Source organism: Ambystoma mexicanum, chromosome 7q (assembly GCF_040938575.1).
Source record: "Ambystoma mexicanum isolate Mex_15411 chromosome 7q, UKY_AmexF1_1, whole genome shotgun sequence".
Taxonomy (NCBI): domain Eukaryota; kingdom Metazoa; phylum Chordata; class Amphibia; order Caudata; family Ambystomatidae; genus Ambystoma; species Ambystoma mexicanum.
Window position 1 is genome coordinate 884,039,336 of NC_090941.1, and position 14,876 is coordinate 884,054,211.

The 14,876-nt window shown below is 44.9% G+C and overlaps 1 protein-coding gene across 1 annotated transcript in view; it reads left to right on the plus strand.

Annotated features, from left to right (window-relative positions):
- Nucleotides 1-14,876, plus strand: part of NOX4 (NADPH oxidase 4) — a 1,243,038-nt gene that overhangs the window by 124,499 nt on the left and 1,103,663 nt on the right. The window contains exons 3-4 of the mRNA XM_069639431.1: nt 3,544-3,654; nt 10,825-10,909. Of these exons, the coding sequence (XP_069495532.1) occupies nt 3,544-3,654; nt 10,825-10,909 (196 nt within the window). The remainder of the gene's footprint in view (nt 1-3,543; nt 3,655-10,824; nt 10,910-14,876) is intronic.

The window sequence follows — 14,876 nt, forward strand, 5'->3', positions numbered from 1 at the left end:
GAGCAGTAAGCAGCGTTGACCTCGCTAATCAGAATCCTGCGGTTTGCACAGAGAGATTTGAGGTTGGTGAGGTCTTCCCAGTTATGGTTTTTACACCACCGTTTCTCTAGGGCTTTGATTAAGCATTTGTTTCAGGCTATCTCAGGGGTGTACCTTGGGGCAGGTGGTTTGGTCTTAGCCCGAGGATTTTAGGGGGGCATAAGTGTCCACCAGTTTCATAGCAGAGTTGCTGAACAATTCCAGGAGGCCCGAGGTATTCACTGTGGTGGGGGAGTCTGCAAAGTTTGCTTCTAGCTCATTGACCGGGAAGGTTTTGCATGAGTGGGATTGAGTGATGAGGCATTTAGCCTTAGTCAAGTGGGTGATTGATAATGGGGTGGTGGCATGGTCAGACTAGTCAAGTGGGATAAAGTCTGAACAGGTGAGGCAGGGGAATGATGTGAAGACTAAGTCTAGGGTGTTGCCTTTATTTTGTGTGAGGGAGAGCACAACTTGCTTAAGGTCCATGGAAGCGGTCAGTGCGAAAGGTGCGCTTCGAGTGTGGTCATCAGCCTGTGACTCGGGGACATTAAAACCACAGAGAAAAACATTATTCAAATGTGCTAATTTGGCAGAAGGGAGTAAATTGGGGATGTCTGCAATGAAAGAGTCACTCCTGTGAGGTGGGCTGTAGAAGAGGTGGACAATGATGGATTCCTTGTGCGATAGAGGGACCCGCAGGCAAGTGATTCAAAAGAGCTTGTTCTGAGAGAGGTTATGATGGAGCATGGCCAATCACTCCTGTGGATGACTGCCACTCCACCTCCTGCCCCTCCTAGCTGGTGGGCATGTTTGATTCTGTAGCGTTGGTGTAGGGGGACATCAAAAACATGTGGGAAGGATGGGGTAAACCATATTTCAGTGATGAACTGGGCATCAAGGTTTTTGTACGAGATGAGGCCAGTGATCTCTGAAGCGTGAGTGACTGCTGTGTGAGCTTTGATCAACATGAGAGGAAATCTGCATGTGCCCCGTGGGTGCTGGATGGGGGCAAAGGCAATATTGATGAGGTTTGCTAGGGTAGCTTGCCAGGGCTGCCCAGCTCACTTGGCCATTTGAACCCTAGTGAGAGTGGGGATGGGCTGTGGAGAGAGGAGACATATGGTGATGTGTTTTGGTGAGTAGCAGTAGTAGCGATTAGTTTGTAGGTGAAATGCAGGATAGTGGGTCAGGCCTTTGGCCCAATGAGGCCTGTACAGGCACAAACAGGTGAGTTCCTTGTCTTTGCCCGTCCTTTTATGAGGAGGCAGGCGATGGGGACGCCTAAGGAGGACTGATTAAATAGGTGGTTGGTGGAGCAAATGAGTGGCAGGGCCTGGCCACTGAACCACAGCCTACTCAATGTTGTCTGCTTGGAGCTGGCCTAGCGTCCTTAAGTAAATACTTGGAAAGTGTGAAAACTGGTGGTGAGCGGAGCAATTGAGTAGAAGGGTTTGGTCACATGTGCAGAAGCCTACAGAATGCTGTCTGCCTGGAGCTGGCCAAGGTTCCTTAAGTAGAGACTGGGAAGGCATGAAAAATTGAGGTACATGGAGCAACTGATTGGCAGGGCCTGGTCACGTGACCAGCAGCCTACTCAATGCTGTCTGGTTCACCACAGGACCCTTTGAGGAAGCCACAGCCCCACTTTCATCTTCCTTGCTCCTCATTTCACTCCTGGGAGGAGAGGCCTGTTGTGGACATTGGGCTAGATTTCTGGAGAAGCGAACAGGCAATCTGGACTGGTCCCTGTCCTGAAAGCCTGACGAACGTCTGACAAATGCCACGAATAAAACTAATGATAGCACTGATCAGACGATTCACACGTGATAAGTCTTGAGGACAGTCTGTCCTGCTTACTGATTCTCTGCTTGTTCAGCTAGGATTGTGTGTAAGCAGAGCCTACACATCGGTTATCAACTCCTTTATTGATTATATTTTTGAACAATTTATAATGAAACCTGAAACTATCATATTTGTTGAGAAGGTACATTGTTTTTTTTTTTTAATTAGTTGCCACAAGGGCCTTAAAAAGGGTGATCATTTATATTTTGAGGGGGCATTCTAGAGCAAAGCACAATGTCTTTGTTATGTTGTTTAGAACAGCTAATTCTGGAAAGAGATTACAGCAGTTTTCAAAATACTGAGGTGATCACTGTGAATAATAGCTCACAGTGATCTTCCCCTGCTCTTTCCCGTTCATGCTTCCTATCCCATCTTCCCCTTTCCTTCCATGTCCCATTACCCTCTGTTACTGCCGGTTTCTTTGTCAAGGAATGGCCGGTTAAAGAGTAATTTTGATCCCATTGCTAGAGGCTTGAAATCAGAAGTTCCTTCCAGAATTATAAATTCACCTTGATCAAATTGCTCTTGCGGCTTTGAGATTATGCTCATTAATAAATAAATGGACGAATAGGGCTGCATTAGAAACAAGCCTGTACGCGGAAAAGGGAGTGGCTGGGATTGGGGCAGACTCTAGGATTGGAGGAGTGGGGTAACTCACCAGTAGGCAGGGCTGGCAAGAAATCCCTCATGGGGCAAACGAGTGGGTGTGGCACTGTCGCTAGGCTCACAGGGTGTTTCTGGTCATGTTTGTCCCACAGGGGTCTGGATTCTGAGCAGGGTTAAAAACCCCAGGTCTGTGATCGAGCAAAGGCTCAACTGAGATATGTGCTTATAAATGGGGATCCCATAGGAATGTGACGGTGGCTCATCCATCCCACCATTCACATTCTTGGAGTCTTGCGATTTATGGAAGAGAAAGTTAGGAGTCTGTTTTCTGTGTTTCCCCTACTCTTGAAGCGTTTTAATGATCTTCAGTAGATTTGCACAGCTGCTTATCCTAAGGCACATTTGTGGGTCAAACAAGTGTTAGATAATGTAAAACTGTTGCAGTACAAATGTATAAAAATACTACTTGTTTGAATACACAATTTCACCAAGACAATCCGAGTTAATTTATACAAACTAATGTCGCTGACTATTAACAGAGAGATCCACCTTTGTGTGTGTGCAGTAATAAATAAGGCTGTTGAATGGGTGGGTATACGTGGGTGTAACTGCCTAATCTGTTGTGTCATTCATTTTTCATCTGACAACCATGTAAAAAAAGACCACTTATACAGCAAACACACTGCAAACATATGTATCTGTTGTGTGAACAGTTGGACCTTTCACCAAAATGAACAGTCCTTATGCATAGACCTCCTGAAGAACGAAGAGATCACTTTTTTCAATTAAACAATTGCCGTACAGGCTATACAAACCTCCTGACTGGTCCCTGAACTCACAGAGTTATCGGACCAGGAGTTGCATGTCTCAGAAGGTTCCGTGTGCTACCTTTTCCCACTTTCCCAAATGTAACAATGGAAAAGAAGTTGGATATTTCACAAGGGTTACTACTGGCTAGAACACAATCGACAGTAGACTAAAATAATACCAAGGATAGCACTGATCAGACGATTGGCATGTGATAGGTCTGGGGGACAGTCTGTCCTGGTACTGACTCTCTCTCTGCTTGTTCAGCTAGGATTGTGTGTCAGCAGAGCCTCTGCATCGGTGCTGAACCTCAACTGCAGCCTCATCCTTTTGCCAATTTGTCGAACTCTTCTGGGGTGTCTACGAGGATCACAAAAGGTAGGCGTTGTGTGTGCACGTTGCCAGTGGGAAGCACTTTACAATTTGGAAAAAAACATCTATTTATCATGACTGAAAGGTGAATATATTATCCTGAATAGCCTTTACACTTGTTTGCATACTCCACTGGTTGCCGTTCAGAACATCTGTCGCGATCTTCATATTTCTGTAATCGAAGCAAGAGTGTGTGCGCGATTCCTGTTCTTCGAGGAAACAGTCTGGCCATATTATTTTATGCATGCAAATTGCATTTACATATTGCAGCACTATTCCCTTGACATAGGTAATCATGTGTGATTAACCATTGGGGAAAACCTCCCTGACTGAATACCAGCCGTTGGTCTTGCATGTATACTGATTAAACAGCTGTTTTAATTTTCTGCCGCGCCCTTTCTGCTCACTGTTGTATTTGATCACATATACTTCCTCAAAAGGATGCCTCCTAGCCTCCATTGTAGCTGAATTCAGCATCAGTACTCTCCATTGGGCCCAGGCCCGGCTCCAGCAGGGGGGCCAGGTGGCCAGGCCCCCCTAAGGCCAAACCCTGGCCCCCCCCTAGAACAGAGGCCTTGTCAGTGGTTGGGTTTTTTATTCCTTTTTTCCTTTCTTTTTTTTCAAAAGGCTGAATGTATTTAAACTATACTCAATTTAAAAAAAAAGTTAATCAACACTGGGACCTAGTGAGGGAGGGGGAAAACCAGGGGGGTAAAAACAGGCTGGGGTGGATTTCAAGATTAGCATTCTGAGGAGCTGCACTGCAGGCGGCCCAGTCAGGATTGTTTGCTTGCCCTGGAAAATGATTTATGCCCCACAGCCATGAAAGCAGAAATGACATGGGATGTGGAGGGCCACTCACACCTCTAAGTAAGGTAGCACACTTGCTCAAGCAGTCAGCCTACAACTATCTAGCAAGATCCTGTGTTGCATTTTTTTAACTGCACTTTTAATCTTACTTACATTTCCAACCTCTCATTTATAAGGTAGCTATTGCTTCAAACCTATCAAGTTGATCTCTGTAATTTAATGTAGGTTATTATGTGCAGGAACATAACTGTTCTTCCCATCATGCCTAATAAAATGGTTAACTGTAGAAAACAATACTTGGCAGGTGATGATGCTAGGACACAGATTTCTGCACCAGGTACATAAATGGCTGAGGACCCCGACAAATTACATTCACTGGAACACAAGATACCGCAAGCATTTTTAGGCCTTGTGGTCCAGCAGTTTGGGAAGGGCTGCTCTCATTAGTGGCAGGGAGGCCAAGGCTGATTTGCAAATAACAATATGTGCAGTTTACTAGCAAGTGCAGCCAGCGGGTGGCTCATAAACACAGAGAGAGGGACTGTAGGGTTGCAGATACAGATCCTTAAGTGCTGGGGAGCCTGGAAGCAGTGCAAGGGCAACTGGACATGCAGGAGCCTGGGCCCAAGTTCAGAGGGTGACCAGTGTGCATAACACTCAGGTACATCAGCAGGGGAGAGGAAAAGAGAAAGTGGAAGCGAAAAGGAAGGTCTTGAGTTGCTTCTGGAACCAGAGGTTGTTCTGCTCAAGTTTGAGAGAGGCAGGGAGGCTGTTCCCGATGGAGGCCTAATCCAAGGAGATAGATTTGCCCCCAACTCTCTGCTTGGAGAAGTCTCTGACCCTCAGAGAGTTGGAGGTGGATGACCAGAGGGTTCGAGAAGGAAGATGTTTTGGACGAGAAAGTTGGAGGTAGAGCAGTTCGAGGCCCCAGAAAGATTTGTGGATGATGCAGAGGGTCTTGAAGTTGATCCTTGTAGCCACAGGGAGACAGTGAAGAGATTTCAGAGCTGGACAGATGTGACCCCTGGGCTTGAGGCCAAGGACAGGTCTCGCAGTCCTGTTCTGGATAAGTTGTGAAGGTCGAAGAGTAGAGGCAGGAAGAATTAGAAAGAGACTGTTGCAATAGTCCAGCCTAAAGAGGACCAGAGCTCTGGAGACAGTGAGCTTCTGGGGGAAAGGGAGAAAATGAAGAATACCTCTGAGGAGGTGCAATTGATAGTTTGACTTCTTAGAGACATCAGAGATGTGAGGAGAGAAGGAGAGGGTGGAGTCGAATATAACACCAAGGTTCTTAGCCTCACAGGAAGGAGCAGGAAGAGGGTCCAGAGTAGGCAGCCAGAGAGAGAGAGAGGAAGGTAAGGAGCAGGTGTTCCAATGAGGAGGATCTCAGTCTTACTGTCATTAAGGAAGAGAAAATTGGCGGCACACCATTCCTGAATTGCAGCCAGACAGTCTGGTGTGAGAGAAGAATCATAGGGGGATGAGGAGAGCCTGAAAGAGAGCTCAGTGCCATCCGCATAACATTGAAAGTTGGAGCAGAAAGCAGCGATGAGGTGAGCAAGAGGTGCCAGGTAGTGGTTGAAGAGCCAGTGAGAGAGGTTAGACCCCTGAGGAACACCACATGTAGAGAGAGAGATAGAAGAGAGGAAAGACCGGACCCTAGTCGGACCTAAGAAGGTTGGTTGGTGAGAAAGGAGGTCAACCAGGCAAGGGCCTGATCAGTAATACCAAATTTGTCACAGAGACGATTGAGCAGGTTGGCATGGTTGACCATGTCAAAAGCAGAGGATAGATTGAGGAGAATGAGGACAGAAGGGGGATTATAGTCAAGATTGGAGAGCAAGTCTTCACGGGTGTTCAGGAGAGCAGTTTCCGTGCTTCTGGCAGCTCTGAAGCCATACTGGTGGTAATGGAGGCAACAAACAGATTCAGTATGTAGATTAAGCTGGGAGATGGCCAGCTTTTCCAAGAGGTTGCCCATAGTTAGCCAGAGAGGAAGGATCAGCTGAGGGCTTCTTTAAAAGGGGGTGCACAAGAGAGTACTTAAGGGGGAGGGGAAAGTTCCAGTGGCAAAGGAGTGATTGCAGAAATCAGCCAAGGCTGGAGCAAGGGTGTCAATGTGGTCCTTGATTGTTTTGGATGAGAAGGAGAGAAGCTGCTTTGACAAGACTTTTATAGATCAGACTTGTCTAGAAACATCGTCAGGGGTGAACAGGGGAAAGGAGGAGAAAAGAGGGGGAGAGACGGCCTAAGACGGGCCAGGATTGATAGAGCAGGAGGAACAGGGGGTAAAGGAAGAGAGGGTGGAAAGTATGCCCTGAGTTTTAGTAGTGAAATGAGAGGCCAAGGCCATGCAGAGGGTCTGGGAGGGAACAGGAGAGGTACATACTGCAGCAGGATTGGCCAGCCCCTTGCATATTTTGAAAAGTTTGGCCGGATTGTTTGATGCCACAGAGATGCAGGCTTGGATGTAGGATCTCTTCTCAGAGAGTACAGATAGTATGTACTGCCTTTGGAGCAGGCAGCAGGCCAGTTTGTCAGCAGGTGCCCCTGATGCCTGCCGCTGCCACCCTACACTTGTGTTTAAGGGGGGCCAGGTCGGAATTGTACCAAGAGTTGCACTTTCATTTGGGCTTCAAGCGGATCCTCATGACACGAGCAAGTTCATCCAGAGTGCTAGAGATAGAGAGATGAAAGTTAGGGAGGACTGTATCAGGGTGTGAGTCAGCCAAAGGGGCAGGAGGAGGAGAGAAAGATGCGGAAAAAGCCTCAACTGACACATGCTTCATGAGTTGGATGACAGAGAAGGTAGGTGCAAGTGTTGGAGTCAGCTTGACCTGTGGGGAAGAGAGAGAGAGATGGGAAGAAAGGAAAAAGTGATCACTCCAAGAGAGAGGAGTGGTGAGAGGGTTAGAGAAGGGGAGGTCAGAGGAGATCAGAACATCCAGGGTGTCCCCTGAAGAGTGAGTCAGGCCAGAGGGAAGAATATATATAGAGAGAATTGCAGAGGTTGCGAAAGAGTCCTGAAGAAGGGCTGGCAGCATCCAAGTGGATGTTCAAGTCTCCGAGGAGAAGAAGTTGAGAGGTAGAAGCAAGGAGTGAGGAGGAGAGGTCAGCCCACTCAGAGAGGAAGAGGTTGACCTGGCCAGGTGAACTGTAGATAGTGGCCACAGTGAGAGAAAGGCCAGGAGAGATAGAGAGCATGCAGACCAAGCATTTAAAGGTGGAGTGGTTCTGCATTGGAATGGTTCTGGGTTCAGAGAGGATCTTGTAGCCATTGGGGAGGAGAGTGTCAAAACTCATGACAGAGCTGGCCATGAACTAAGTCTCGGCGATACCGAGTACATCCAAATCAAGCTCTTACAGGAGACGGCAGATGTCAGAGGAGTGTTTGACAGCTGATCGAGAGTTGAGAGTAGCGATGAGGAACAGGTTGCCACATTTGAAGGACTTCCGGGGAGGTGTACATGCCAGAGGTACACCCTGCGGAAGAGTAGGAGGTGCCTGAGGATGGGCAGAGGAGGAAGGAAGAGAAGGTAGGGTAGTCAGATAGAGAGAAGAGAGTGCCAGACGGGTGGCAAATATGTCGCAGAGGAAGGAGACAACCGAAGAGCCAGTGGGGGGTCAAAAGGGATAGCAGGAGAGGAAAGGAAGTTGATAAGGTGTGGGAAGCATCTATCAAAGAGGGGACGAAAGGCCTGACGGCCCTGGGCCAAGATGGTGCCATTTAAGTAGACATTAATGATCAGAATATTGCTTAATGAGCAAAATCAGCCTTTTGCTTTTGCCTGGAACAACTTAGCATTAACAACAATGTTCTGCTTGATGGTATACCCAGAAATTACTTTAATTATATTATTTTTCTAGGTATGCACACAGTGAGATGTCCATTTAACTCCCACTAATGATTCCTCCATGCTAGACATCATTACACAAAGAAAGAGTTTTGGGATCTCACTTTATACACACCATGCGACCCAGTCTATAAAAATGTATTACTCCAGAAGCACATACACTTCTCAAATGTTCCCTAACTTCTCAGGATGCACAATCAATGTATAGATTACCAGCCCCTCAGTACAGACAAATAACAGGGACCAGGATTTAATCTAATTCCCTTTATATCACTTCCCTATGGAATATTTACCCTTTATATTATACTCCCATATGAAATTCCTTCGGCTGTCTCACAAACAGGTGGGCACCCTATTATGGACTGGTACAATTCTCCCCCTTTATTGTGATTTCAAAAGTGAAATCACAGTAGACATACTGCTCAGTGGTCATTTGGCATATTAATGAAGGTGGCAGTCTGATGGGAGTAACTTCTACATCCAGTTTCCCCCTCATTCGATGGAATGTCATCTTAGAGATTTCTTGCATTAAACATTGTAACATTCTGAAATGATAAATTCCACAAAATGTACTAATCAACTCATCCGGTTTCTCTCTCTTGCACAACTCAAACAACACAATGTACATCTTGATGGAACAAATGGTTAATGACTTGCATATGTTGGCTTCTAACATACTTTCATAAACAAATAATTTTTCGATCTCAAAGTAACAGGCTTGCCCATACAGACGCTAAGACATATAAATCACTGTTGTGCGCTGTGTCTATGCAGCTAAATGTACATTTGCATAATGAAAACTGCCCTAAACAAATCAGAGCGAAATAGTGAATCCCACTGTAACATTCAAAAGGCATTTAGTTTTAATACAAAATATTGCATAGCATCTGCAATTAGATCTGCTAATAATAGAGCATCTGGGACCTTTTGCTTTAGTTCAGAGCTAACAGTATTTATGACTTCAGAGTCCTGGTGGTAGTACAGCCTTTTGTAGTCTGAGGTTCCTGGGGTTTTCCAGGGACTGGAAGACCTTAAATAAACATTGGGCCTCATTCCGAGGCTGGCGCTATCCATGGAGTAAATAGCACCATGGTAAGCAACCATGGAGCTATTTACTCCATGGAAATCTGGCATGGTGAATGGAGTAATTACCGGTCCATTCCAAGGTTGGAGGGACCGGTAATTCCCCATTCACCATACCGGTTCCCCATCCCCATTCCTGCCCCCATAGGGCTCAATGGGAATGGGGAAGGAGTAAATTACGGCACCGTAAATTACGGTGCCGTAATTTACTCCAAGGTCCCTTTGCGGGTTGGATTTTTAACACCTGCTAGCAGCAGGCGTTAAATGCCAACCCGCAAAAGGGAACTCGGAATATGGTGGTAAGTCTTAACGGTCACCATTGCCATTAACGGTGACCGTTAACCCTTACCTCCAACCTCGGAATGACCCCATTCTGTCTTTCAAAGTGTCGAGATTTCTTTTAAGAGCTTAAGCCCACCACACACAGATGCATGCAATAGTGACCCCCTTTAGAATGTATTGCAGGTTTGGCCTTGCAATAACCCAAGTCCAGAGACTGTCATTACCTTTATGGCTCCACTTCAAACAAAATCCAATTACTTGATCTACATTTTCCTGTCCCCCTTGATTTTCCCTTTTCATCCAACATGGGGGTTTATCCATTGTATTGGCTTATAATACCCCTATGAAAGGTCCACATTTTTCAACATCTGTAGGTTTCTTGACTCCAAATTTCTGGAAAGGACAATAGAACCAACAGCAGCAGACAATGCAAACCCACATCTGTTTTTCCTGTCACGTTAACATTCTGGGCTTTTTACTTCGGATTGGACAGTTCTCATTTTAATAAGAGTTGCAGGATATTTTCTTGTCCTTGGAAATGCTTATCTTGGGTCTTGATACTATATTGTGATGTGAAGGCACTTGAAAATATTGCACACTTTTCTTGCACATGTGCTTTCAAATGCTGTACACAGGCCACATCTTACATGTTTGTTTGTAAAATAGCACATTGCTCTGCATCTTTTCTTTGAATTCGATTTCCCTACTCAAGCATCAATTGTAAGCAACATTGGTCACTCTTCTGAATACCTACATAAAGAGACTGAGTTGGGAGAGGCTGTGCTTCAAGCTGTGCTCGTCATCCATCATAGCAAGGAGACCAATCTAACCTGTCCATATTAAACTTAAAATACATCATTAATGCTGTGCCAATACCATTTATAAAACTAACCTTATCCTCGAATAAGCAATGACATTATTTACAAACATTGTAATTGAAGCAACCCTGATGTTATCATAAAAATAGCCCTCTTGCTGCATTGGGTCATGAGCACAGTGATCCTGGTGTTCATTAGAACTGTCGCCTTTGTTTCTGTAGAATTGTCCACTCTGTTGTTGAGGTCTCTCAACACAACTCCACCACTCTATAGGTAATATTTTATGGCAAGTGGACATTAAAACCCATAATTGTGTCCTTCCTTTTCAGGTTACAAGCAGAACAACTCGAAGACTGTTGGATAGAAACAAAGCTTTCCATGCAACTTGTGGCATTACAATATGTATATCCTCCGGTAGGAATTTTACATTTTAATTCTACTTCATGTATGGCATCTGAACATGTATTAGCCATGTGCCTGGATGGTCATTTTCATAATTTGATAAACCAGCGGGAAGAAAAAATATTCCATGACCTTGATAGCAATACATTCTTGTGGTTACAAGTGTTGCAGGACCCACATTTTGAGTGGATTTGGCAGTCTGGTTACAAATATAATTACTGATAGGTTGTTGCAGGTAATGTTGAACACGTGGCTGGATGGATTCCTTCTCACCTTTGTTGGTGACAATATTTAGTATACTATTTGAAGTGTTACATGCAGTATAAGAACAAACAGTGGCTCTGCTGATACTAGAGTAATGCAGCATGGACATACAAGTGATATAGCCAACTTTAAAAAAACTAAAACCTTGAAAGTAATATGACACAATGCAGAAAGGACCATGGCATACTCTGGCATTGGGTACTTGACTGCTAATCAGTCGAGAACAGAAGGCTAGATCTGGTATAAGGGTTCTATGTGATATTTCACCATATTAAAGGCAGAACACACAGAAAAGATTTAAAAAAATGTTGCTGTTTTTTGTGCAGTCTTCAATATGCGGAAATATCTCACTTCAATGACCCCACCCCCCTCCAAATTCGATCCCCAGCATGCGCCCACTGCCGCCTGCTCTTGTAGATTTCATGAAAATTGGGGGGTTTAACCCCCAGAAATCCCCTTTCCTCCACCACCATCTCCATTTCCCTTCCCAAAGACTCCCCTCCTCTACCCACCTTCACCACGGACACACTAACGGAGCCACACAAACATGCGCACAGTCACACAACCACTCACATTTACTCGCTCCCTGCCCCCTTCCTTGCCCTTCCCAAACATTGCTCTCATACACAGACACATACACACAAACATACACAAACAATTAATTGGGCCCCAGCAACTTCCCTCTTCTGGCTCCGTCATGCCTGTCAGCCCATTACAGTTCGATTTAGAAAGACCACTTGGAGCGGCCTCCACGCAGTCTTTCTAAATCGGTCATTTCAGAAATCGATTATTAATAAGCAATTTCTTCACTTAGTATAAAGCTATCAGTTAATTGGTAAATTAAGAAATGGTCATTCTGAAACTCAGTTAATTTCTTCCAATTTCACGAGGTTGCTTCATGTAGGTGAAGCAGTTTCTCATTGTTCCCAGACACTAAGTCCAATATCCCGAAGCCGAAGCCTGTGCCATGCGCCCAAACCTCCATTGTAGTGTGGCATGAACAGAACAAGCTGCACCTCTCTCGGCACTGTTGCTGAACTGCTCAGGTGCTGAATTTGCCCTTTTCTGGTGTATGCTGTTTGTGTTTAAAATGTAAGCATTGAAACAGGAAAGGAGCATGGACATTTCTAGCAAAAAAGGGGAAGGTATGTGTGCCTGACTCTTTACTCATAAGTGAGTGTGGAAGGTCTTTTGGAGAGAATAAGGCATGTCAGTGACTTTTAGAACTGCCAGGGCACCTCAGGTATTAGTACCCGTTCTGCCGCAAAATAGCCTGTAATAGAGAACCATGTCCTGTTCGGGAGCTTGCTAACATTGCAAAGAGCTATTCCTTCAGTGGGTGGCAGCCATGTCCTCATTTGGATGCTTACGTGCTACGTGAGCAATCTCATGACATGCATGGTGGATCATTTATTCAGCAGATTCACACCTAGTTTTGAAATACTATTTCCTGCTTCTACAACCCAGTATTCACTGGGATTTGCTTCTCTCTTCTCTTTCTTCTTTTGGGGTCTCTGGCTCTGTTCTTGCTTGGTTTCGTTCCTACCTATCTGAAAGTTCATACTCAGTGTCCTGGGCTGGTAATTCTTCAGAGTCTATTACTCAGTGTCCTGGGCTCGGTTCTTGTCCTTTCCTATTTTCTCTCCATACCTCGCCTCTTTCATCTATAATGGCTTCTTTTGAATTGTCCCACCATTTTTATGCAGAAGACACTCAAATGTTTCTTTCTTTCTTTCTTTCTTTCTTTCTTTCTTTCTTTCTTTCTTTCTTTCTTTCTTTCTTTCTTTCTTTCTTTCTTTCTTTCTTTCTTTCTTTCTTTCTTTCTTTCTCTTCCTTCATCCATGACACTTCATCATCTTGCCTGTTGGCCAATAAGTCTAATACTATTGCTTCTCCTCTTCTCCCTGTTTCTATTTCTTTTGCCCCTGCTCTGCTATCTATTACTTTCTTAGCTTGGAATGTGGGTCTCTATCTGGATTTACTCATTTTATTTAAATCTTTTCTCATCTTTTCTATTGTTCGTGTAATCTCTTTGGTCTTTGGGTTTCCCATTTGGCTCCACCTAAATCAATTTTCAACTCTTCTGTCCGTCTTCTCTGTCTTCTTTCCTCCTATGATTCTATTTTGTCATCACTAACATCTCTTGGCCCTTCTCCATTTCCATGTTGCCCGAAATGTCAGCAAAAGGTGTAAAGTGTGATTGAAGGCTTAGTGTCAGATAAGTTGGGGCATGGGAAAGCAGTGGATAGGTGAGGTTGAGCTTGGGGTGGAAGGGAGTTCAGATATGTGTCTGGTTTTAGCAGGTTACACAGAATATAGGCAATTACCATCAATGCCAAATCGCTTTCCTAGCAACTTGTTTGGCCAGCACAGCCGCCTCGGTGTTAATGAAGCAAAGTCATTGATAAGCCACGTCTGTGTGATCTAGAATAGGTCAGGGCTGTCGGGAAGGACATTGTATATGTCATTGCACTTTATGCCAATTGATGAAGATGGCATATGGGTCCCAAAGGAAGATAATACCGCAAATGACAGTGACTATAACTGTCTAATTTAGAAGGGGAAAGGGCTCGGGGGTGGGGCGGGGGAGGTCAGTGTAGTGAGGAAGGATGCTTTGTAGCTTAGCCATGCATGAGATTGAGCATTATCTCAAGCCATTTATTCTTTATGCACAATAGCATGTAAATACTAAAATGCATTGAAATATATTCATGCAGTGAGCATATATCAACAAGCTTGAAAAGATTTTCCCATCTACTTTGCAAGTCTGGGCTTTGAGCCAGGCTAATGAATTGTTTTTGAACACCCAGCTACACTATAGTTAACATAGCTTCTGGGCTGCAGTTCAATGGTCTAGGTGTTCCAATAGTTATTTTTGTTTTGGTAAATAGTATTGAATGTTCTAATAAACACAAAGTAAGTCCTGAAATACAACAATTGACTACAAGGCTTCTGGGTTAGGTCGATAGTGCGGGAGATTATTGACTGATAGGCTTGAAGATAAAAAAGCTTCAGACTTTATAGAGATAAGAAAGCTTCAGGCTTCTGGTAAAAAAAAACTGTGCTAAAGCTATAAAGGGGATTTATGAATCTACATGTAGTGGGCTTTTTATAAACAGATGAAAACACGGCAGTCAGGGGTTGACTTTCAAAAACTGGTTCTGCAGAGTGTCAAAGGCCAGAGGATGGGAGAATAAGTAACTATGGGCCTCATTATGAGTCCGGCAGTAGCCGTGCTGCTAAATGCCAGCACGGCTGCAGGCGGAGTCATTTTTTTCCAGCGCCCGGCCATGAGGACTTACAGGGGCATTACAGCTCAGGTGGTCCCGGTAATTCCTCATTGCCGGGCGCTGGAAAATATGACTCCCCATTCCCAGTTGAGTCCCATTGGACTCAATGGGAATGGGGAGGACGGATGCATCGGCACCATTCATAAATGGTGCCGGTGCATCCGTGAAGGTCTGCGAGCCGGTGCCGTTCCGCCAACCAGGTCAGACCTGGCGGGTGAAACGGTACCCACTTGCAGAACTCGTAGTTTGCCGGTCTGGAAACAACGGTACCAGCAAGCTTACTGTTGTTTCTGGACCGGCAACCTTATAATGAGGCCCAATGACCTTAGCAATGGTCAACTTAGCGGAAGGAACTAGCCATAGTTTTTATGGTCTGATAAGTCTCGCAGAAAGTAGATGTAATCTCTTGAATGCAGTGGAGCATG